This window comes from Cricetulus griseus (genome assembly GCF_003668045.3).
Source record: "Cricetulus griseus strain 17A/GY chromosome 1 unlocalized genomic scaffold, alternate assembly CriGri-PICRH-1.0 chr1_1, whole genome shotgun sequence".
Lineage (NCBI taxonomy): Eukaryota > Metazoa > Chordata > Mammalia > Rodentia > Cricetidae > Cricetulus > Cricetulus griseus.
This window is the reverse complement of record NW_023276807.1, coordinates 9664601-9690916: the sequence shown is the minus strand read 5'-3', so window position 1 is coordinate 9690916 and position 26316 is coordinate 9664601. Positions and strand designations below refer to the sequence as shown.

The 26316-nt window shown below is 41.1% G+C and overlaps 1 protein-coding gene across 1 annotated transcript in view; it reads right to left on the bottom strand.

Moving 5' to 3' along the window:
* Aff3 (AF4/FMR2 family member 3) overlaps positions 1 to 22811 on the bottom strand; it is a 400239-nt gene extending 377428 nt beyond the window's left edge. Inside the window, exons 1-4 of the mRNA XM_035452441.1 lie at positions 22784 to 22811; positions 21031 to 21111; positions 16976 to 17126; positions 1815 to 1889 (exon numbers count right to left, since the gene is read on the bottom strand). Coding sequence (XP_035308332.1) covers positions 1815 to 1889; positions 16976 to 17126; positions 21031 to 21111; positions 22784 to 22811 — 335 coding nt within the window. The remainder of the gene's footprint in view (positions 1 to 1814; positions 1890 to 16975; positions 17127 to 21030; positions 21112 to 22783) is intronic.
* Between the last annotated feature and the right edge of the window lie 3505 nt (positions 22812 to 26316).

Here is a 26316-nt window from a genome sequence, read left to right as displayed (position 1 = left end):
TATCATTAACTAGCTCCCTAAAGAGCTGTTAAAACTCCATGCTGCAGTGGATTTCACAGTTATGAGTCTTCTCCTGATCTCTGCTAATCAGTCAAGTCGTCAAACGACTACTGAATCAATTCTTCCTTCTGATATATTTGACATTATCACTCCTACTAACCATAAAAAAATGTGCTAGGAGGAAGGGGTATAGGTGACAAAGGGAAAGGATGGAAATTGAATTATATCAATGTCATCAGGAACTAAGCCTTCTGGTTGAAGAAAAGTAATAATCTAGTCACCAAAATACAACCATGGAGTGGCCAGACACCAAACAACTGGAAGTATGAAGGGGGAAATAAAGTGTGCCATTCTTCTCATAAGGGGAGAATAAAGGGGCTTATTCAACTAGGGATGAGAAAGTGACTCTCTTCCTGATGAAAGAAACACACTGGGCTCCTGGGCTCACTGGCCTAGTGCAGGCATGCAACACTACCCAACAGGAAAACACACATCCCCCAGTAAAGAATGACAGTGGCCTTGCCATCATTTGGTTTGGCTTGATCTAGAAAACAGAGGGCTAAGCTGAGAGCCAAGACACCTACCTATTAAATAAAATTCTCCATGGTCCAGAAAGGAGATGGAAAAAAAAAAACACAACCTATTTACCCCTCAGTGTCTCCATTATAAGGTAGGGATGGCTTAGGGCATTGTGGAAGGTCAAAATGAGAGGTTGTGTTGGCAATTCAAAAGAAAGCTCTAGGACACTTAGGTGTCTTGAAATCCAGGGTACTGCTATTAACAAATGGTTAAAAATCAAAGGATCTGTGGGTTCAAAAGAACTTTGTGAAAATAATAATGTTTTAAAAGTTAAATAGCCTTCGTTAGTGATTGTGTCATGTAGATGCAGGGAGCACACACACACACACACACAAAAAAAAAAAAAAAAAAAAAAAAAAAAAAAAACCACAGTGATTAAAAAGTACTCCTCATCCCAGTTGGGCCCATGTGGTCAGGGCATATTTTAAAGTCACTGTCTGTGGGATGATACTACACATGCTTCTGGCAAGGCTACTCTTGCCCCTGAGGCATTTAATTTAAATTTAAAATTAGGGAATGCTAAAATATCCAGAGCAAGGAGACCATTAGCATTTTAATTCATCCTTAGTACATTACCCAAAGTTATTAGGTTTGGGAGCCCAACCAGTGTCCTTACATAAAAAAATCTTCTACCAACAGAGAGGCTCAGCCTTCCAATATCACAGTCATTTTCTGAGCATGGCTGAGGTGACAGTGAACAGCACAACGGGGACCCTCGACACACACTCATTTATAGAACCAGGCCTCCAATCCAAACGAGAAGCTGTGAGTACCCTATGCTGCTGGTTGTGCCTGCCCTACGAATCCCCAGCTTCTGTAAACATTCCATGGGTTTCACACAGTGATGAGATGGAAGACACATGATTTATGATGCAGAGGCATGAAGTGGGCTTTGAACAACGGAGACTATTATCAACTTCTAACTTCAGACTAACTTTGAATGGCACTTACAAAAAAGAAAGAAAAAAAAAAAAAAAAAAACAGGACCTGGCATTGCATGCATGTGAACTTCCCTTCTCTCCAGCACATTTAACCCTGGGAGTAGCACTCAGGGTGCCAACTGTCAAACAGAGATCTTGACACACATGCCATGCAGGCCACCCTCAGCCAGGCTGAGCCGACCACACACAAGACAGGAGTGACACATGGAGTGGCCTTATGCAAGATGAGCAGGCAGGTGGTCCTTTAGGATGGTTGCTGGGCTTCTGAGGAGGCCCCCACACCCAAAATTATACCTCCTGCATCTGCTGGCTGATGACTGAAATTCCAGAACTAGAGAATCATTCCTCTGGCTCAAGATGTCTTCACCCCTGTAAAAAATACAAACACCACAAGAAGAGAAAACGCTTTCAACCTGACAAGCCTGCATTTGGTATCTTTGTAGGTGCAGATCTGAGAAACACTTCCCTCAAAGGCCTGAGAGAGACAGCACAAGCACACTGGACTCCAAATAGGAGATGCAACCAAAAACATGCAGGGTTATTGGCAGAGGAGGGAAAAAAGTTATAGTTTATTTTGCAACAAGGTTTAAATGTTTAAGACCAAAGCGAGAGGCTGGACACCAAAATCAGATCAGCGAATATCGGACACAATATATTTCCAGGGTTTTAGAATAAGAGTCGGGTAGGAATTTAGGAAAGCTGGAGGAGAGGGGAAGCACTTCCTGTTTAAATAAACCCCTTACTCTCAGACCCTTTGAGTTTGAAGAGACAAAAACAAAACCATCCTAAAAGACAGTCCATGGCTAGATAAAAGTCCCCCAGGTGGTTCTGCCTGTATGGCCAGAGTATGGCTTCTGGCAGAAAGGATGGGGCACCCTTGGGACAGAAGAAATGCACCTGCCATTCTTTCACAGGCCATCACAAGGTCGACACTGTGCATCCATGCCATCAGGTGACACCGGATGACCGAGTGTAGAATCACCCTCTTGTCATCAAAGGAGATTAAAGGAATCACAAAAAAGCAAGGCCCTGCATCCCAGTGCCTTCTCTTTAGCCTCTCTGTTTGATGTAGCTCTGTAGCCTCCACTGAGCGGAGGTCTTTCCAAAGGCAACCCAACCACTCCTCCTTAACTAGCAACTCAGTCCTCCTATGTTATGTCAGGAGCGTATTACAGCAAATGCTACTCTAAGGGAAAGGTAGGACTTCCCAATTCCCATCTCTCCATGGGTGTCTCTACCTTCACCTTCCCACCAGTGCTCAGTGCTTTTGCTCATACAGATAGCAGCCACTTGACTAGTCCACCTGGCACTAACTGCAGGAGGAACCCCGCACAAGCACTCATCAACCATCACAGGGTCTTTCTCTCCAGATCACCATGAAAGAGCAGCTCCCATCCCTCACTGCCATGCCTCTGGAGCAATGTGATGGCTATGCCATCTGCTTTAGCAGCAAATAAGCCTTTCCCCTCCAGTTAGAGAGTTAGGTCAGCTTCCTGAGGATGAGGGACCAGTTTTAGATAATCGTTGTTCCTGGCAGGCCGGTGTACCTGTTAAAGTTGGTAAATGCCACACTGTTTCTTCTCGGCTAACAGATGGTAAAATCTCTATCAACTGTTAAGTTTTTCCTTGTTTCCATAAAAATTACAAGAATCACATCCCTCAGATGTGTATCACCAAATGCATTTATTTATTTTGCACAGAAGTGTGGCAGTCAACTGCCATAATGTTATTTATTATTTATAACAAATGCATAGCAAACCCAGAAAAATGAATCTTTTAAATAAACTCCTTCTAAAAGACATATTTTTAGTTTTTCTAAAAAAAAATCAAAAATTTAATAAAAATATTTCTGATTATTCTTCATTTACTTAATTTTAATCTCTAAAGTCAAGTCTCATGTAGGGCTCAAGCCAAAGCCAGTTATGGTACATGAGTTGAGGAAACATCTAGACAAGAAGGCCTCATCATTTCCAAAACTAATCTATTCTGAACTGCAAGATAAGGACACTTATATATATATAAGGATACTTACATACAAAACTAAGTAACAATGATGTCTGGTGGCTTCTTCCTTTTGCTGAGGGAAAACAGACAACCAAACAACCACTCATGTGTCCATTAAGTGTCCTCACAATATCAGTTAGACAAAGATAGGAAGGGGTGATGCTATTACTAGGTTAACTTTTCTAAATCAAGACCTCTCCATCATGGTCACACATGTCCATAAAACCAATCCTTGGAAGGTGGGAGCAATAGGATGTGATACCTATCTCAAACAAATAAAACAAGACAAGGAATTTAGGATAAGAGTTAGACCACCAAAAAGATGTTTTAAGAGGACATCATGCAAGAGAGACAAATGCAAAATACTTTACTCATCTCTCCCAAGAGATGAGCAGGTGTCACCAAACCAAGAGGTAGCTTAGCTGAGCTATCTAAAGGCCATGTCCACAAGCTGAGGAAGAAATTACTGCAAACACAGGCCTCACAGAAGCAAACAGGGCAGATGAAACAAAGAAACACTATTTCACTTGCAAAAAGAACAATGAAGAACAGTATGTTACCAGTTATAATTTTTTACAGTTTCCAAACAACAGATAATTATCTTCTTCCAAAACACACACACACACAGAGGGGGGGGGGGGTAGAGAGAGAGAGACAGGGAGAGAGTGGGGGGGGGATTACCATACAACATAGAACTGCAGCACAAACAACAAAATTACATATTGTAAACAACGCCAACTAGGGCTCATGGCATTGCCAATGTTGTCGTGAAAATTCGGCTCATTCATCAGCATAATCCAGTCTCTCCCACACCACCCTCCCTGGAAGAAATGGTGCTGGTGAGTACAGCCAACCCCGCCAGCTGAGCCCAGTGCTTGACCTAGCAGATTCAGCTGGCCAGGAAGAGCTGCCTCCCTCCCTGATGTACTCATCCATGTGCAGCCCACCCACATAGGAATGTTCATTCCAAATAAACTGTCATTTCCCATGGAGGAGGTTGTCAGCAAAGGCTGCATGGAGCCAACTTCAGCCCTTGACTGGAATCATGTTTTACTCTTTATAAGAAAAGCATCTTAACTTCTGGTATGTTTCCAGAGCTTAGGGTTCAGCAGTCATCATTTTCTGTTGTCGGAAGAAAATGCCTGAGGCCATGTACCTTATGAAAAAATAAGGTCCATTTAGTTTGGAAGGGTGAAAGTCCAAGGTCAGGTTGCCCTATCTATTTAATGATGATTAAATTGAAGATTTTTCTGGCTACATGATAACACAGTAGATGGCATTACATGGAGTGCACACAAGAAAGGAAGCCAAAGGACTTGCCACCCATGCCCACTTTTTGCAGCAACTCACTCCTGTAACTAACCAGAGTCTAGAGAAGTATAAAAACCCCTTTCTAATTAAGTGATCAGCTAGACTTGACCCCACTTTTTAAAAAGTCCCAGCCCCTCAATACCACCACACTGGGGACCACGCATGGGGTCTCCATGGGGACCTCTGGGGAACTTAGTCAAACCATCTCCAGATCACATCGGGGACTGGGGAAGAGCTGCGTTTCGGAGATGAGAATGACCATCTCCTGTTCTTTAGAGAATGTCAGCATGGTAACCACGTGTTTGAAAGACTACCTTTCAAACAGCAGGAATATAGTCCACAACCAATTCCTGAATTCCAGATGCAAGGGAAATAATCGGGGCTATGACCAATCCCCCTACTGCTGGGAAGCTGTCTCAGAATGAGAGAAAGGAGAAAGAACGCAATCAGCAGCAGTGTGGGCAGCAGTCTTCCAGGCACTGGAGATGACAGCACAGACTTGGGTGGGGTGGGAATATAGACAAGCTCTGAACTGGGCCTAGGAGAGGGTTGAGTAGACGAACCCATGAGCGGTACAGATACACAGACTACTGCTGAGTGGCTTTCAAGAGTTTGGGGAGGCGACCTTCTCCCTTGGCAAACAACCTGGCTTCCTTAGCCAGAATTCCCTTGTTTTTGCCCATGGCTAGCCTGTCATTACTACTTCCCTCACAATAGGTTACTCTGGTCCCGTCCCAAAAGCAGAGGATTAAAAAACACTGTGAGCACTCTCCCCTTCTTACATCATCCATCAAAGACGGCTTAGCAGCCTGCTTTGGAGACCAGTTTTCAGACAAGCTGAGTACTGGGCCAGCACACGGACAGGGACATGGACACCAAGAAGGTGAACAGGGAGAAGAAAAAGCAGTGGGTGGCAAGGAGAAGACTGTGCCTCAGATACTCTGCTGCTTTCAGCTGGCGATACCAGACACTGTATAATTTAAGCAATCTAACCAAACACTCCAAATTTCTAAGTGAAATTTCTGAGTCAAACTAATTACCATCTTTTGTTATTTACAAAGCAAACAATAAAAGATCAGTAATCCTGTCTCAAAAGAGAGAAAAGCGAGGCTGTCAATATGTTACCTGTAAATCCCCTCTATAGACATGGTGGACAGAAAGGCAGCCAGGATTAAACAGGTCAGAGTCAAGGAGAGACGGAGCTCCAGTTTGGTAAAAAGACGAAGTCTCCCAGCTGCAGCCCCTTATTGTGCTTAGGAGAGTGGTGGTGATGCTGACCATGAAGACAGTAATGGCGGTGAGGTGTGATGGTGGTGAGGGGCAGAAGGCCTGTTGAGGAGACGGTGATGGTCCTGGCAGAGTGTGCTGGTTAATTTTGACACGACCTAGAATCACTTGGGAAGAGGGTTTTAGTGAGGGATTATCTAGATCAGGCTGGCCTGTGGGCATATCTATGGGGGTTGTCTTGATTATTAATGGATATAGGAAGACCCAGCCCATTGTGGGCAACACCATTTCATGGGCTGGGTCCTGGACTGTATAAGGGTAGAGAAATCTAAGAAACAAGCAAAGAAGGAAGGGTCTATTCTCTCTCTGTGGTAGGTTTGATGGGACTAGTTATTTGAGTCCCTACCTCAGCTTTCCCACAATGAAGGGCCAGCTGTAACTTGGAAATGTCGGTCAAATTGGCGAAACTAGAATAGAGCGTGGTGTGATGGGTGTGTGAGGTGTTTGAGGCTGGGGATCGGGAGGACGGTGGCAGTAACAGGAAGGTGATGATGGTGAAGGGTGGTGACGATGGCAACTCGTGAGAGGGCAGTGGTCAGACAGGTGGTGGTACTGAAGTGACAGAGGTGAGGGAGCCGGTGAGGGGAGTAATGAAGGGGACAGCAGCGGCAGTTACACGCCTGCTGAGGAGAACCATTCAGTAACGCACATAATGGTCCCCAAAGTCCCCCAAGAGCATCACTATGTCTCTGCTCACTTACTCTGGTTTTTCCTCTTTGAGTAAAGCAATTTCAGCTCCACGCTCATTCTACTTACCTTGCTGGCCTTATGCAAGCTGTCTGCCATCCTGCCGTCGGCTTATAAGTGTATCCCACTCTTCCTTGTTTGTCTCCAACCACAAAACTACATCTTATCATCTTCAGTCTTGAGGGAATCCTCTGGGAGCATTTAGAGACCTCAGCCTTAGGTCCTCTGATTGCTCTTGCAGAATATCAATGAGGCTGAAGGCATTCTACACCTGGGTCACCTCAATACCGTATTTTGGGAGGAACTATAACATCACACCTAGACAAACCACCCACAAATATCCCAAATAAATCTGAAGGTGATCTATGCCATCTTCCCAGACATCTGACTTGTATTAAATTTTCCAATAACAACAGCTTCTCCAAATGGACTTCACATGAATTATTTCATTTAATAATCTCAAAACTCCCAAGAACCATTATCCTCATTTTCCAATGAAGAAAACAGGAGGCTCTAAGGTTAACTAACTTGCCCCGTCCCACAGGCAGTCAGCAGCAGCTCTGCAGTTAGAAGCCCGGCAGTCTGGCACCAGACATAGAATTCCTAGACTCCACTGCACTGCCTCCCTGGGGACAGCCCCCTGACAAGCTTTGACAAATGGTGCCCCCATCCTTTGTTAGTAAATGCCAGGCTGAGGGGTGTTAATTTTCAAATAGTGACAATTTCTGTTCATTCTTTTAAGGTCTGCTATTTGATGGATGCAATTTTGCAAATTCTGTAAGGAAAAAAGAAAACCACACACACACACACACACACACACACACACACACACACACAAAAAAAAAAAAAAAAAAAAAAAAAAAAAAACCCTGCATATTCACTTCAAGTGAAAAAAACACTAGCCATGATCTAATATCTAGTCCCAGAACATCCCAAGATTTCAAGAGCCTTAATTTAAACCCATTTCCCTAGTTTATACCATTCTTAAGGTGGAATTCTGTATATGGAATTTCTTAGAAATTACATAATACCATAATAAGAGCATTTTGTAACTAACACAGTAGCAGAGTTGCTGCTGCAACCTGGAATGGGACACATTACACCAAGTTTTTACTGATCATTTTCTGGGTCCAAACTCCATTCTATCTCCCTGGAAATAAAGACTTTCAAATCTCTCTCATAAATATCCTCCAGTGAATTTTGAAAGAGAGAGATGACAGATAAATGACAGCTTTGCATTTCCAAGGGTTAACTGTTTTTCCTGAGGGAGCCTAAGCCTCCATGCCATGAGAACAAGTGTCAGGCGCTAATGGAATTGTTCCGTGATAAATAAACTGCCAGGCTGGATGACATGCAGCTTTCAAAGAGGCTTTCCATATAGTCTAACCAGCAGAAGTTAATTTGAGTTTCTTAACAGGACCTTTTTCCTTCACAGTATAAAAGTGCCTTGGGATGAAGCAATTACACTGATTTACCATCTTCTCCTTGGAAGAATATAAAGATGCAGCAAACCTCACAAAAGCAGTAACTTAGCCAAATGGGATTCTCTTGCAAAGTCCCTACTACGCTATTTCCAAGAGTACCCGCCCTGGCAGCAGCACGGAGCTGCTATCAATCATTAGTGCCCAGGCAGAGGAGGATGGAGGAGGATGCTTCCTCTCGGGGCTCTGCATGTGGGAGCCAATAAATCATTTTTCCTCCAGCAAATGATCAGTTAAATTTCATCTTCACTTTATAGCATGTTTCTCAATTTCAGCTTCTAGGAAGTAGAAGAGGCATTTACAGATGTGTCTCGTTTTTACAGCATGCCTGTGTTTTAACCAGGATGCTTGCTCACAAACTCACTGTCTTGGCCACTCTGGGTCATGACCTAGCGCCTCAGGTTTGGGGGTATGAGGATGGCCAAGTTGACACGTCAAGTAGATCAGACCTCTGGGCACCTCGCTGGAAATACTAAGGTATTCCCCCCCTCCCCGAGGTAAGGCACTCCTCGAGAGGGCAGTGGTCAGAGTGGTGGTGGTAATGACAGTGAGACTTCCCAATCGTTCTCCTAGCTCTTCTTCCTGCCACAATCCAATGTCCCTCTCAATCTACTATGGTTTGAGTATAACTAGAAAGTTCCCCCTTAGGTCCACACGTTAAGGATTTGGTCCCCAGGGTGGTGTCACTGGGAAGTGGTGGAACTTTGGAAAAGAGCAAATCATCAATAGGAAGCCCTTAAAAGGGCAACAGAAGCATTAACGGGCCTCTTCTCTCTGGTCTGTAAGCATTTTGTTCCTATGCATGCATTTAGCTGCCGCCTGTATTTTGTTGCAGTACAGCAAATGAGTAGTCCAACACTAAAGCCGTAATGATATTTCTTTGGCAGCAGAGTGATCATGCCACTGCCCTGCCCTCAGGACTGAGTGTTGACTCTGGACTCTGACCCACTGCTCACCCCAGCTTCAGGCTGTGATCACCTAGTCTCTATGTCAAAGCCCACCGGAGCATGAGTACCCTGGATACCTTTGCTCTCTACCAGCCCACCTCACCCTGAGTCCAAATATCTCCATAAGCAAACTTTCCTCCAAGAACATGTCCATATGCATCCCAGCATATCCAAAGAAATTTGCATCTTTGTAACTACTGTTCTTATGTAATATCCCCCACAACACTGTTAGCTCCCTCCTCAGCCCACCTGTGTTGACCTATGAAACTGTGTCAGTGCCTAGAGTCTCTGGCACAAAGTGAGCACTGAAAATTGCCTTCAAAAACTATAAAAATATGTGGCACAAATGTTTTATCTCCTTCATTTTCCAAAAGTCACCCACAGGCGTAACACAACTCCAACAAACACAACTAAAATCCATTCAGACTTATAGTCCTAAAACGTTCTTTATAATTCTGGAATTTAACAATCATGGAATCATATTTATTACAAGTGATTTTGGGCAACTGCCTGGTGCTGGGAGCTTCTTAAGGAAGTTTATACTTGCTATCCTATTTAACCCTCTCTGCAAACCTATTGCGTAGCACTTAGCTCTGTTTTAAAAAAATTAATAAATGACCATATAAATACAAAAGTGAAACAAAATCCATGTGTTATTATGATCAGTTTGCAGATAAAGACCTTTCTTCATCAATGGTAATTTAAAATATGTGAGGCTTAGAAATTTTCAACAGTTTTCCCAAAGCACAAAATCATTACAATCAGGATTCTTATTCTATGGAAATTTTTAAAACGAAGTACGCTTTAAAATACTATACTTTGAATTAAAAAAATATGCAACACTTGTAACATACAAAGTACCAGCCAGACATGAAGAAATTGTCTGTGACTACAGCCTCCACACTGTGGAGGACATTTCTCTGGCTTCCTATAGTGAAAACTCTGCATTCAGTTGAGCTTGACTAAGAGGAAAAAACATTAAGAAGTATGAATCATTTGAACTCTGTGGCTCTATAACTCATTCTGTGCTTCAGACAGTAGAGATGATTAATTCTAAATATCCATATAACACAGTGGCAGCAAAGCAAGGGGTCTTCCCATAGCTGATGCCAAACTTCCACATCCCCAGTGCCCATGAGACATGTGATCTATCATAGAAGTACTTGTTTGATCCCAAGAACATTGCCAACATTATATATGGCGGGGGTACCCATGCATGGTGTTAATGAGCACAACTCTTCAAGAGATGCTGCAAAAAGGACTTGAGGTCTACTCTGCTGCCTCTGCTTTGCTGTTCCTTCCAAAGTCTCTCCCCCACCCCACCCCCGGCTGCCCACCACTTCTCTTTGTGTCCCATACACAATCAAACACAACAAAGTAAGTTTGAAGGGGGTGGGGGAGCAGTAAATACAGAGAGCTCCGTGATAGTAGGGTAAATTTACCATTGTAAAAAGGGTCTACAAAGAAGGTGCTTCTGCCTCAAAAACACAATACTTTTAACAAGAGCTGGGCAATCTAAAGTAGGCAAGGTGGACATTTGGTAGCACGCACTCATGCAGAATCAGGAAAGAGACATCTCCCATCTCACTGCTCTCTGGTCTTTGATCTCTGGTCTCTTAGTCCTCTGCTGAGTCAGCAGGAGGACACAAATTCTGTTACCTTCTATCCTGGCTTCTCCGATGTTTAGGTTCTCAGGGTCTCCCTCTATAGAACTTCAGGCTTTATAAGTCTGGAACAAAGACCACAGAGGCGCCATACTGTCCTTTTAAATTAAAAGTCTGAATGTGTTCACAGAATATAATTTCCTAATGGGAAGCATACTATAGGTTGAGTTTCTCTAATCTGAAAATCCATACTCTAAAACATTCTAAAATCAGAAGATGTTTTGTAAGCCAGCTCTTGCTGCCACAAGAGTCTACCTGGACCTCAAATAATAGGTCATTGTCAAAATGCATGTACTTAGAGTACTGTACAAAATTACCTTCTGGCTATGTGTAAAAAGTACACCTGAAATAAGTGAATTCCATGTCACACTTATGTCCTATCCCTGGACTATCTCCTTAGTACATCCAGAAATATTTTCTGAATTAAAAAATGGGCATCTAGACACTTTTTCCTCCCAAGCATTTTGGATAAAAGATGCCTAAGCAGGAGAAAAATTGTAAGACTTCTTGAAAAAGCAAATGACTTGGAAGCAGAGAAGAGGGAAGAAAGGGAAGAGTCCCAGGACAGCAGAACATTTCTTATCAGTGGGCCCATAATCACCAAAGGTCCTGAATCACTTTAAAAGAACTTAGCATTGGGCCTGGGATGAGGAGACCCAGTCACCACCAAGGAATGGACAAGCCAGGAGCCACTCTGTGCCTTAAGGCCTCCTGGTCAAGAACAGGTAATAAAACTAATCCACCCATCGACCAGCTTCTAGGAAGCAAATGAGGTAATGAACAGTGGTATGTGAAAACATCAAAGTGCTCTGTCAAAGTGAAATATTACTAATGTCTGGATAAGCGGTGACTAAAACACCCACCATGAAGAAAGAAAACCCACACCCATCTCAGACAGTAACCTGGGTAGCCCATCATTAAATACAGACCTTGATATAACATTATATTTAGAAACGTATACCATGCACATGCAGGATTTCACTTCAGTGTTACATTTTAATTGAAAAACAAAAGCAAATTTAAACCCATTAACTATCTAATCTTAAGGGAACATTTAAGAAATTATAGTGCTACACACAACTGAAATCTATGTAGCCGTGGATGGAATGGATCAAAATATGAAGATATAAAATATCCAAAATGCATATTAAGTGAAAAATAACATTGTGGAAGAGCACAGTTATCACAGACTCTTTTATGTAGAATAGTCTGTGCATGACTATTTTGAGATAGCACCTCTGAGAAGAAGCATGGAGCACTGGAAAGGGAGGAGTTACACTCTGCTTCTCTTAGAGGCTGTATAAACACTTAACTGCTTTTTCTGCTTCAGTGTACTGTTTTAAAATATCAATGATGGCGTGAATTTTCATCTGCTCTCTGACTTCTGATCTAGCAGCATGTAGAATGCAAAATTAAGATGGTTGTTTTTAAGTATACTATAGGATTATGTGCCTCATAAGACCAGAATCCTTGTTTTCTGTATCAGGCCCAGCCTATTTAGGATGACCTAAATCATTCTTTGTATAAATGTTACCTGTAGACTTTGACTCCAAACAAATACTATGCTGCTCAAAGACATCCTTATTCTCTGTACTAAGGTATACGTTTTCTGAGGGGAGAAAAGTTACTATATTTATCTTTAATAGTTTCAAGCTGCATCTACTCCAACAAATTGTGGGTTTCAGAGACATAATCTACATTTCCCCCAAAGATAACACAAGTCAGTAGGTCTTCTGATATCAGTTCTTCATGAATTTAACTTGTCTCCTTTTTCCCAGAGAGAAAAAAGAAAATTAAGATTACACATCTGTGCAGAGGTACCTAGGATTTCTGAATTGACTAGGGCATCTAAGAACTCTGGACTCTCCAGCTACAGACCAACTAGTGGCCACTCCCTGCTTGGCCACTCTCCCATTCAAATCTCTCCAATCTTTATAATTCCATCAATACTTTGCAGCTTTTATATAAAGCCATCTCTTTATTTTTCAGTTAGTCAAACCTTGTTTACCATTTGAGAATGGGTAATTCCTATTAAGTCAATAAGTACTACACCAGACTTTTAGATCAAAGTAACTTATTCTTAAGGTTACAGCGTACTTCCTTTTCCCCAAATATTTATATTTTGTGCAGTTGTCACTGACTAGTGCCCACAAATCTTACGTACCAAGGAAGTCATCAATAACTCAACACCACTCTAGCATTAACATTGAGCATCTCACATTGTCTTAAAGGTTAAGATTAACAGCCTCTCCTTTCTCTGTAAAAATACTTGTAGTTCTAAAAATTCAACATGCCATTTTCTAGTCACATAAATTACAGAATGCTTTGAATTATTGAAAGAATAATAAATACCGAGAGTTACATATTTTCATTGATAATCAGAGAAATGCATCTATTCTTTTAAAGGTAAAACCATTTTTGCCTACATTATTGGAAAGGATTTCTAAAACGAGTTAGTAGTATTCAGTGCCAGGTGACACTAGTATCCCCACACAGCTAACAGGAAATATCAGAACAAACTCCCTGAAGATTATTTTTAACCCAAAACATATTTCTAGAACCGTAAAAAAGAACCTTTACCCTTATAAATCTCTCCCTAGGAATATAAAGAAAGTATACTGTCAGAAATATATGGATTTATGTTCTTTCATCCTCACTAAAAGATTATATATGAGGGAAGGAATTAGAAAAAATATAATGAGCAATAATCAGAAAATAATTAAATCATTATTTACAGAGCCATAAAAACTCTTGTACTTCAAAATTCAATGACACAGGAAATGCATGGTCCAATGTTAAATGGAAAAAAATGAAAGAGGATAATAGTTTTGTTGAAATTATGCAGTGGTTATATTTATAATGAGCATACACTCTTACACAGATGAAAATCTAAAAATGTTACTGTTACTCCTGAGCCATACAAGATATGATGAACCTTATAAACTTTTTGTATACCCATTTCTTTATGTTGGACATGCATTATTCCTAATACTCATTAGGATGGGCTACTCTCAAAATAACAAATTGATTGTGAGGATGTGAGAAAACCAGAACCCTTGTGGACTGCCATTGCTATGTAAAATGGATAAGCTACTAGGTCTCCATAACATTACAAACAGGATTATGTTGTTACCTAACTATATTTCTGGTTACATATCCAAAAGCAATGGAAGCAGGGTCTTAGAGAGATGCATGCCCTTTAGCACAGCCATAGGACTCAACAGCCAAGAATCAGGGGCAACCCTAGTGTTTACTGACAGACAAATGGATCAAAGAAGTATGCCTATCCATGCAGTAGAATAATATCCAAGATTAGAAAGAAATCAGATTTTAATATAAGCTATATAATGTTATCTGATAAACTATGTCCCATGTCCCAGAATGCACATGCCGGAGGCTCTACAATACTTTAGGATTTGACTGCAGAGGGGCAATTAAGTTCAAATGGAGTTGTCAGAGCGGGTTCTAATCCAATCTGACTGGTGTCCTCATATGAAGAGGAGATCTGGACACAGACACCAGGGATGCCAGCACACAGAGCAAAGGCCATGTGCAAAAGCAGCAAGAGGCCAGCCACCTGCAAGCCAAGAGCACAGACTGCAAAGGAAACTGAGCCTCGTGACATCTTGATCTTAAACCTCCAGCCTTCAGAGCGGGAAGAAAACAAGTCACTACCATTCAAGCCAAGTGGCCTATGGCATTCTGTCAGCATGAGTCTCACGGTGCATACAGTATAATGGGCTCTGAGAACACTATGATGAGTCAAATAAGCCAGACACAGACAGACAGACAGGATGATTCTACATATACACCGTACCAAAATAGTCAAACTCAATGTAACAGAAAGGGAAGAGTGGAGCCAAAGGCCAGGGGAGTGGGAAATGAGCACGCACGCGTCTAATAAACACGGTTGCTGTTTACAAATGAGAAATCCCAAAGACTGGTTCCACAACAAATACTGAACTGAACAGCTTAGAACATCTAAACAGGAGAGAGTTGGTAAATTTTACATGGTATACAGAAAGACAGTTACATACTAAAATAGTTTTGATACGTGCATGAGGAGAATTAAAGCTACAGCAATGTGAGCAGAACAACAAAGAGTACGGACTGACCACCAAAACCAGTAAATAAATAAATACATATATTCCTGCACTGTGGGCTAAACAGCTCTGTAATACATGTCCTGTTGCTGTGACCTAACACCTGACCAGAGCAATTCAAGGAAGGAGAAAGCTTATTTTGGTTCATGGTTTGAAAGGATCTAGTCCCTCCTGACACAGGCAGCACAGAGTGAAGAGCATCATTGGTTCGCCTTGCCCAACCACCTTCCTCCCGACTGCCCTTTTATGCAGTGTGGGTCCCTCCATGAGGTTCTGCCCTCACTCAGGGTAGGCCTTTCTTCATCAGTTACTCCTCTATGTAAACAGGCTCACAGACACACTCTCAGGTAGATCTCCTTGGTGTTTGGGATCAAAGTACCTTCTCAAAATGTTCCAACCATAGTCGGTCCTTGTATTTTACTTATCAGGGCTTTTTTTAAAAAAAAATGTTTTTACATACATTATAGTTTGATCGTGTTCTTTCCCCTCTGAATTCCTCCTAGATCCTATCTACCCAACCTCATATTCTCATTTATTCTCCCCTCCATCCCTAAAAGAAAAATCAAAATAAACAAAGTACCAAAACAAAACACACACACAAATGGAAACCCCATTTTGTGTTAACCAACTACTCTGAAATAAACATTAACCATAACACCTAGCATAGCTCTCAGGTTCTATGCATATGTGCATGGGAAGTATACAAGCACAGGTATGCAAGTACACACCCATACATTCATGAACAGGTGCCAGGGCACAATGTCCTGCTCTATCACGCTATGACTTATTCCCTTGAGACTGGAGCTTGATGGTTAGGATAGACTATAGATTGTCAGGCCAGTGAGCCACAGACCTCTGTGTGTGTGTGTGTGTCTCTGTCTCTCTGTGTCTCTGTCTCTGTCTCTGTCTCTCTCTCTCTCTCTCTCTCTCTCTCTCTCTCTCTCTCTCTCTCTCTCACACACACACACACACACACACACACACACACGGGATGTGTGCAGCCACATCCAGCTTTGTATGTGGGTACTGGAAATCTGAACTCGCATCCTCCTGCCTTCACAGCCAGCCAAGTACTCTTGTCCATCTCCCCAGATATTATTTTGTCTTTTTCTAATACAGGGTTTCTGGCAACCTAGGCTGGCCTAAAACTCAGTACATAGCTGAGGATGGCCTTGAACTCCTGACAGCGGATCCTCCTGCTTCTATTTCCCAAATGTGGGATTATCAAGTATGCACCACTGTGTCTGGCTTCAGATCTTGGTTTCTAACACCATTATCCAATGAAAAGAATTAGGGCTATTTAGATAATTAGCAAATTTTAGGAGCAGGGTAAAAAAAAAAATACATAGATGGGTTTGAGATACCTTGCTGTGCAAAAAGCAAGAAATTGCTCGAAACAACACTGCTACCACAATACAGGGTAAATGTTAAAGGGATACAGGAGCCAGCTAAAACATCTTCTAAAAGCTGAAGCCAGAGAAATGTGGACAACAGAATCAAATGGTACTAGATTACCTAAAGCATAAATAAATATCCATCAGTACACTGACAAAAACAAATTATTAAGCAGATAAGTAAATGGGGTAAGGAAGAGACAGGATGAGTCTCCTGTGCAGACAGAAATCCAAATGATGTATGTGGCTATCCCATCCCCTTAAGCGCCACTCTGTAATCTCTAAGAACTGCAGCTACATGTAACAACATAAATAAATGTGATAATGCAACACTGAATGGAAAAAGCAGGAGAGGACACCTACTATATAATTGTATCTCTATGGTGTACAAACTAAATGCACAAAGTAACTGTAATTTATAGTCTTGGGATTGAACATAATGGCTACCTCTGGAGAGGGGCTAAGGATGATGATTAGAAGGATGCCTAGGGAGAGTTCTGAGGTTCTGCAACTTTTTGTACAATTTGATCAGTGATCTGTGTTCTGCTGATGCTCCAATCAACTCACTGAACCGAACCTGACCGCAGCTTCACACTGTGCACGGCCAACTGTAGCTGTGGGCTGAAACGGATTCTGATGCAATATGGGGACTGTTGTTAACTCTTCTCCATATGGTCGTCCAACTGACTCAGCACCGATGTTTGCAATGACTACATGCCCTCTATGCTCTGCAGAGACAACTTTGGTGATATGTTAGGTCTTTTACACATACACAGACAGGCAGACACACCTACACACAGAGAAAAACAACAAGATGAGGAGATCCTTTTCAAGCCTATCTATCCTTGTACCAATACTACATCCCTCAATTAGATTTAATAAAGTCTTGTGCAATAAATCCTTCAATGAATTTCTAAGACTAGCTTGTTTGTCATTCTTGATCTTTTGTACTTTGAATACTTACTCTGCAATCAGTTTGCCAACATTCAATGATAATTCCACATACAACTGCTAGAACTCATTTGGAGACAAGTATATCAGAACTTTAGATGTACCATATTTTTATGACTTCTTTTATCAAATATGTAAGTCTGGATGTGGAACTTCCTTTCAAAAACCACAAACCAATATATTATATGTATATATGGAGAAGAAATAAATCTCAATATTAAAAAATAAAAATGCTAAGGTGGGCATAGTAGCACATATATTTACTCCAACACTTAAAGGGAAGAGGAAGGAGGAGCACTGGGCTACACATTGAGACAGTGACTGAAAATAAGAATAGGATTAAGAAGCCTGGCATTAGCACATACAGAGCTATGCTATATTGAGTTTGATACACATGAAACTGTACAGTAGTATAAATCTATAATCTCAGCATATAGGAGATTGAGGCAAGAGGACTATAAATTTAAGGCCAGCCTGGGCTACACATTGAGGCAGTAACTCAAATGAGATACTGATGGTGATGATGACAAATGTCAGGAATAGCCATTAGTATGTATAGAGCACTGAATTTGAACTTCAACATTACATATCCATAATCCTAACACATGGGAAGTAGAGGCAGGAGAATAAGAATTCTATTTAGTCATCCTCAGCCACATAGTGGGCTGGAGACCACCTTGAGCTACACAAGAGCCTATCTCAAAAGAAGAAAAAGAAAAAAATAGCCAGGCCTGTAGTCGCAGCACTCACAAAGCTAAGGCGGGAAGAATGCCATGAGTCTGGGGCTAGTTTGGGCTACATAGTAAGTCCCAGACTAGCCTGGGATACAGAGGGAGACTCTGCCTCAAAAATACCATCACCAACAAAACGAAAAATAAGTAATAATAAAATTAAATTAAAACTGTGTCCTAAACCTTGGGAGTAAGAGGGAACATTAAGAGAAATATTTAAGATTAACTGCATTTATTTTTAACATCCCAACTATACAACAATGTATCACTGATTTCTTAAGCCTCTCTGAAATTAACTTAAATCATGTATCAGCTGGTAAATTCTGAAAATGAATTTTTACTCTCAAAAAAAACAATACTCTCTGACACATCTGTGACACAGAGTGCCCAGCTAAAGTTTCCTGTTTTAATTGTGAGAACCATGAACAGTACAGAACTTTTATTTCTCACATTATCTTTAAGCAATAATCGGCTCTGATCTGCAAAATGGTCTGTGCGTCCCTAACAAATAAGCATTTCCCACTTGCTGTTTTTCTCAAAGAGAAAAATCTACATAGAGCCATCAGCGTTAACAAAAATGCAGATTCCATAATACTGTTCTACACAACCTTTAAGAACCTTTATACCCACTATTCATATAAAGATAAAAAGTTATACAACTGTAAAGTCATGTGGTTTTTCAACATCTATCTTCCTCCACTGCAGGATATAAATCATGCAAAGGAATTCTCACAAGACATAATATAGGCACCAAATTATTTTGATTTAATTCTCAATAAGAAGTGAAGCAGTAACTTGTTACTTGAGGCTGGAGAATCAATACCAAATGCTTGTTCTTAGATTGCTTATCACTCCACTCATGCAAGGAGCTTGAAAAGCTGACACATTAGCATTGACAAGGGGATTGCTCTATTTGTTTTCCAAAGGTTTTCCCTGCATGACTCTATACTTAGTTTTATGCCAAAGAAAATCAATTTCTTTATTCAACATGTCAATCTGAAAACACACATAGAAACAATGATTCTATAGCAACCTATAAAAAGTACACTGAACAGTAATGTAAGATAAAAAATATAAAACACTGTTTTATATAGACTATACAAACAATAAAGAATTACCCTATCGATATAATTTTCATTCTTTTGAATATAGGCTTACATGTAAAAAATAAAACAGACATGAAATCTAACCAACAAAATCAGTAGGACAGACTTATTGCTAGTCTCTATTCTCAAACACACCAATCTCGTTTCATTTCAGAATTATTTAAAAGTTTCCTCAGACAGACTAGCTTCCACCAATACAAAAATTCAGAGACACCTAATTTTTCTTTTTTAAATTTGTTTAGTTTGCAAAGACTTTCTAGACTGCAATGTTGGTGCATGTTTATCAGAATATCAAAGAAAAAATATTTTTTCTTTAAAATACGGTTTTGAGTGATACTAAAATATACTTTGCATAATAAAGAATCAATGTAGAATTAGAGATGCCAAGCTTTTGATCTAGCACCCATAAAAGAGCCCTTAAAAGATATGTACAGGCTACCAAAGTAGAAAGCAACACAATACAGAAATCTAATTATCACATGCACTCATCCAACAGGGTCACTCAAGTCCACTGTGTTTGAAGTATTAAATGCCATCAAAATAATTGTTTCATGTGACTTTTCTCTTATTTTAGTGGATGAATGTTGTTCCCCACCACCACAAGAACCTGGATCCTGGCCTCTGGGAAGGACTCAGATCCTTTTCTTGTTCATTCCTCTGGGGATCACTACACACCCAAACCTCAGCTCCTATATTCTCAAGGCTACCAACAAACCACACAACTACAACATGGCTGTACTAGCCATGTCTCCCCCTACCCATTCTCTACCCATGTTCAAATCCCTACAAACTTACATCCAGTAACAGAAGGAAGCAGGTGTAGTGACCAAGCCTTGGGCTCATCTCCTGGAGTTCAGTGTAAGAGAGGGAGGAGGGATCATATGAGTGTGGGGGGGGTCAAGGCAATGATGAGGAAAACCACAGAGACAACAGACCCTAGCTAGTAGGAGCTCATCTTATCGACTATGGACTGACAGCTGGGGAACCTTCATGGGATCTAACTAGACCCTCTGAATGTGGGTGACAGTTATGTGACTTGATCTGTTGGGGGACTGGCAGTGGCACCAAGACCTATCCCAGGTGCATGAACGGGCTTTCTAGAGCCCACTCCCCGTGGTGGAATTCCTTGTTCAGTCTTAATCAGGGGATATGGGCTTGGTCCTGCCTCAACTTGGTATGCCAGACTTTGTTGACTACCCAAAGAAGACCTTACAACCTATGAGGAGTAGATGGAGAATGAAAAGGGGTGGGGGTGGGAGAAAGGGAGTGAGGGGGAACTGGGGTTGGTATGTAAAATGAAAACTATTTTTTAATTTAAAAAATTCAAAAAAATAATTTTGTCTGACATCACTTGCATGAAAGCACAAATTACAACATGCTTTAAAGATGCACAGGTCAAAACCCAATCTAGCCTCACACCAATTTTACCAAAACAAAGATGTCAGTAAAACATACTTCACCCTACAGCAGCCTACAGGAAACACTCAGTTAGCCAAACTTCCCCTCTAGCTGGAAGCACTGTTGGTGTACAAGGAGCTTCCAAACCACAAAGAATGAATCACATCAATTCAACCCAAGTCGCCATGAGCAGTCAGATGACTCCTCAAGAAAAAGATGGCCCTGGAGCTCCCACAAATAGAACAACCCAATCTCATCTACTACCAGTCTTAGCTGAAGAGGCTGGCTGTATGCAGGGAGTACACACTCCAGATGGTAGGTTGCCCTAGAGACAGCACTACTTGGAGTCACAGGCTCCAGGGTCAGTCCAAGCTCTGCCTTTCTGTTTACTAGAGCAACTGATGAGCAAGAACCTTCTTTTGTATCCCTGGCTCCTCGGCACTTACCAGTGTCCACATTTCTCTGAACATAAAGAATAGGTGCTGCTTTATTAAACACTGGGGGTCTTTGGGTACAGCTTTCCAGATCTTGAAAAAAACAAAACATAATACTCAATGCATGCCTTTTTATACTAAGTTGCCTTGAAAGTCTAGGGAACTGATAAATATGGAAGTTATCTGCATGCCATGATGTCACAGGACATGCTCTAAGTTGAGAGGCAGGGGACAGCGATGGCACCACTTGAACATGGCCTGGACAGCCAGGTTTTTCCACAGTCCCTTGAATTCCTTAATTTACTTCTTGGTTGCTCCATGCACAGGGACAGGTAATTTATAAAATTCTAATCAAAACGAAGAATGCACAGCAAGCTCTGAAACATTAAGCGCTAGTTTTCAGACTTTATCACATTCTTTCCTCTTACCTTCAGGTTACACTGGATTTAAGGCCCGACCTTTACTAGTCTCACTCAACTCCTACATTTAATAATAATAGAACTGCCCACATGTGATCCTAGCCTCTTAGTGTCTCATCAGCTCTTCTAATGCATAGCTTCATGATGTTAGTAAGCCATGAATAAAATAAGGTTTTCAATAAGTTCACTGTGGGATTATGAAATAATAGATAAAATATTCAGGGAAAACAGTCAGGTGCACTCAGGAAGCAGAGGCAGGTGGCTCTCTTTGAGTTCAAGGCCAACCTGGTCTACAAAGAGAGTTCCAGAACAGGAGCTAGAGCTCTTACACAAAGAAACCCTTTGGGGAAAAGGGGTGGGTACAAAATATTCGGGAAAAATACACTTGTGTCTTTTCTTATCGCATATTTAAAAGTAATTATTACAACTCATTGAATTAAAGAATCATGATTTCTAAATAAGTCCATAAAACAAGAAGAAAACAGAGGTCTTCCTAGTTATTAAAGCAATGAAAGAGAACAAAAATATATACTTCTATACATCAAAAAACTACCACAGGGTTAAAAATTAAGAATAAACCTGGCATAGTAGTTTCTAACTACCATTTTACCATTGGGAAGCCTGAGGCAAAAGGATCAGAAGTTCAAAGCCATCCTTAACTTCACTGTCTGCCTTTGGGGCCAGCCTAGGCTACATGCCTATAAGTAGATAAACTGAGGGAAAAATACGTAACACAGAAGAGGCAGAGTTAAGATAGATACTTATAATACATATAAACACATATATTATAAAATCACAAGCTGGATCCAGTTAGGACATGAATGGGAAGGAAGAGAGAAAAGGAAAGAAGGGACAGGGAGGAGTCTCAACATTAATACAAGAAAGGAAAACTGCAAATGAAAATTATCATTTTACCTAGCAAGTGGGCAAATTACTAAAAAGTATGGTCCTCAATCTAGATAATTCTAGGAAGAAATTTTATATGCTGCTTCTGGTACCAAAATGGATAAATCTTTCTGAAGAGAAATTTCACAATTTATCAAAAACTCTATAAAAGTTCACAGCCTCCAATCAATACTTCCATCTTTAAGAATTTACTAGTGGGAGATAGAGAGATGGCTCAGTGATTAAGAGCACTGGCTGCTCTTCCAGAGAAAGACTGGATTTCCTAATCCACTCAGTGACTCACAACCATCTGTATTCCAGTTCTACGGAATCCAAAGTCATCTTGGGCCTCAGAAGGCACCAGGCATACAACAGGTACACAGACACACATGCAGGCAAACACCATACACATAAAATATGTTTTAAAAGAGCTAAAGAAACTGTCAGCAATATATCAGTACCTTCTGTGTAATGGTCACCACGGCACATGTTTGTGTAATCATCAGAATACTCAAAAGGACAGCTAGACAAATTGAGGTGTATTCACATAACTGACCATTAGCAATCTGCAAAGCAAATGGAGTGATATCTAATGATAAATGAAAATGGAAGACTCAAAACTATATAGGTATAATCCACACATATGAGAAAGTATCAAATGTGAATATACACATACATTTCATACACAGAGAGTCTTGCGCTGCTTTAACAATGGGGATGTGTTCTTAGAAATGGATCATTAGGCAATTCTGTCAATGGGAAATCATAGAGGGCACAAAAACTAAGACAGCTACCATTTCACCAGGCAATACAATCTTATGGGACCACTGCATACATGAGACCATGGCTGACATTATTCTTAAGTTCAACAAAATTCTAAGTCTGTGTGTGAGGAAGGGAGGGAGGGAGGGAGAGAGGGAGAGAGGGAGAGAGGGAGAGAAGGAGAGAGAGAGGGAGGGAGGAAGGGAGGGAGGGAGGGAGGGAGGGAACAGCTACATAAAAGGGTTTAAAATTATGCTCTCAAGTTCAAACTTTAAACATGTTTGTTGGTTTGTTCTGCTTGATCATTATTTGAATTGGGACTCTATAGATCTCATAATGATACAAGTAAAAGAAAAACTTTTTAATTCGATTCTTCAAATTAGAAAAGCTTTGTCTTTGTCTTCTCATTTGAAAAGTCCTCATCAAGCCATGAAGGACAAAAAGGAAAACGCCAAGATGAGAGAGAGAGAAAGACCAGTTCAGGAGCCAGAAGTGCCTCACAGAGGTGGTGGCATGTCTCCTGTCTACTTTTCTACCAGGACAAGGGGATTGCCTCTTCCCCACTGATGAAAACAAAACAATCAACCCCCCCAAACAAAACAAAAAAACCCACTCTCCTATCACCTCATCTCATTCTCTCCAGGATTACAGAATCAATACAGTATCTTACATTGTTCTAAAACTGAAAAGAAAACCCAGAAACATCAATATCCCCATCCCCTAGTAATGCACAGACACCTGCCTGGAAAGAAGCTGGGTGAAGCAAAGAGCCTTTATAGAAAGTCACAAAACAGAACACAATCTCAACCATTTTGTGAGCTGATAACACAAAGAGGGTTTTGACTTTACTTCCCACGTATTTTATAAACACTAGGGAGTGAGAATGAGAGACACCACATGGCCTATGTTGGGGGTACAGAGGCTGGCACCAGTCCCAACTCCTCCCAGGCTGTCTTCAGAACATATGTCTGCACAGGGAAGTCCACCATGCAACAAAATGTCAGTGACTTAATCTGTGTCTTTGGGACAGGGACTATGCAGACTGTTTATTTTCTTGTTTAATTGGGTTTGTTGTTTTTGTTTGTTTTCCTGCTTTTGAATTTTCCTGAAATTAATTCATTTTACTTTTATAATGAGAAAAACAACTTTATAGCAGTTTTGAAATTTTTAATTAGGTAAATGAAATGCCACCTCTATTATGTCACTTTCCTGTTCAAACTTTAGGCTGGGTGCTGTAAAGAAAGCTCAACACCAAGAGCACTTGCTGCTATTGCAAAGAACTTGGGTTCAACTCTCCATACTCATCATACCAGGCAGCTCTCAACTGCCTGCAACTCCAAGTTCTAGAGGATCTGACAACCCTAGGCACTTAAACAGACAAGCAGACATACACACACACACACCACACACACACATTTTTTCTACAATCACTTCCTAGCAGATTTCCTGTCAAATTCATTTTCTTTTAAGGGATTTCTGCCAGATTTCATGACCTGAACACTCCACATGACATGGAACCCCTTTCTTTCTCCTTCATGACTCTCCCCAAACCACTCTTGCTGTATGTCCACAGCTAGATCTCTGGAACCATTCCCAAGTGTGCAGCACTCCTTTACACTCACAGGTCTCTGCTCACCTTAGTCTGGTTGAAATGCCAGTTGTCTCTCCCACCATAGATAATAGCCCTCATAAAGCCACCTCCCCTGCCCCCCACATTCCCTAGTGCTGCTTGCATTTTCCTCTCTAGGATAGAGGTACATCATCTTGGTTCTCCACAGCACCTAGCTTAAGGACTTCTCTAAAAGACCCTGAATGAACATATAAGAAATACGTTTCTACTCTAACCATTCTACTACTTAGAAACCTCCCATACAGTCTTCTACCTCAGCCTGATGAATACCTGTTCAGCGTCCCTGGTCGTTAACAATCCAAATGTTGTGTCATGCCTTCTTTCTGACCTTATCACAGGAAGGCTTCCCCCCTTAGCCACTCTCCCCTGATCGCACCCCTATGCTCCTCTATCTTATTTTTCATGTTGGAACTTTCCAAACGTATCATCATTTACACCTTCTCTAAGTCCGGTGTTTTTAAGTACTGTGGCAATTGCTGCTTACAGCCTCCTTGGTCAGACTGCCATTTTCTTACAGAAACAAAATGGAACAAATCCCTCAGACATGTCCCCACACAGCATACTACACAAAAGAAGACACTCAAATACCCAAGCTACAGCATTGCTCTGCTCCAGAAAGAAAGCGATAGGGATGTGATTGTTTTATTCTTGTCCTTCCAACAGCTCCTGGAAACCCCACCATTCACAAAACTAGGGTGTCTATGATCAGTGATAGAAGGAATAAAAATGCTGCAACAGAGGCTAGAGAGATGGTTCAACATTTAATAGCACAGAGGTCCTGGGTCTAATTCCCAGCACCCTCATGGCAGCTCACAACCATCTATAAAAGTAGTCCTATGAGCTCAGATGCCCTCTTCTGGTATGCAGATATGCATGCAGGCAAAAGGTCTAAATACATAAAGTAAATAAGCAAACAAACAAATAAATATAAGTCTTTAGCCGACTGTGGTGGTATATATAATTTTTTAATTCCCGAATTTGGGAGGCATTTGTGGACAGAACCCTGTGAGTTCAAGGCCAGGCTGGTCTATATAGTGAGTTCAAGGACAGCCAGGGCTACACAGTGAGGCCCTGTCTCAGGAAGAAAGGAAGAAAATGCTGTAACAGGTAGACCAGGAATCAGACTGCCTGCTCTCCTCCACAGAAGAGGATGGAGAGCTAGGTCACAGGTAAACACCCCAGGAGATGAGGAGCCTGCTGTGACCTAGAGCCAGAGTACATGTATTCTAATGAGTCTCATGAGCCACCAATCTTCACATTGTTTTTCTTCCTTTTAAGGCATTTCAAGAAGAAAACTGATTTTCAATTTAAATAAGTAAATGCAGAGGTATGAAGAACAAGAGTGAAATCCCTCCACTCTGCCCCTTTATCACCAAGCCAACTACACCTCTAAGTGCCTTTGATTCGACCAAATATGGCAAAAATGCAATCTTATCAAATTCTTTGAAAGACAGATTTCTTTGTCAATACAAAAGGCTGTTTCTAATCACAACCTGAGCGGCCTAAGCAAGCGGCACCGAAGAGGGCTAGAAAACTCTAGACTAATATATCTTCCCCAGGCCTCCGTCCAACACTGTAAAACTGGAATGAGTTCAACTTTTG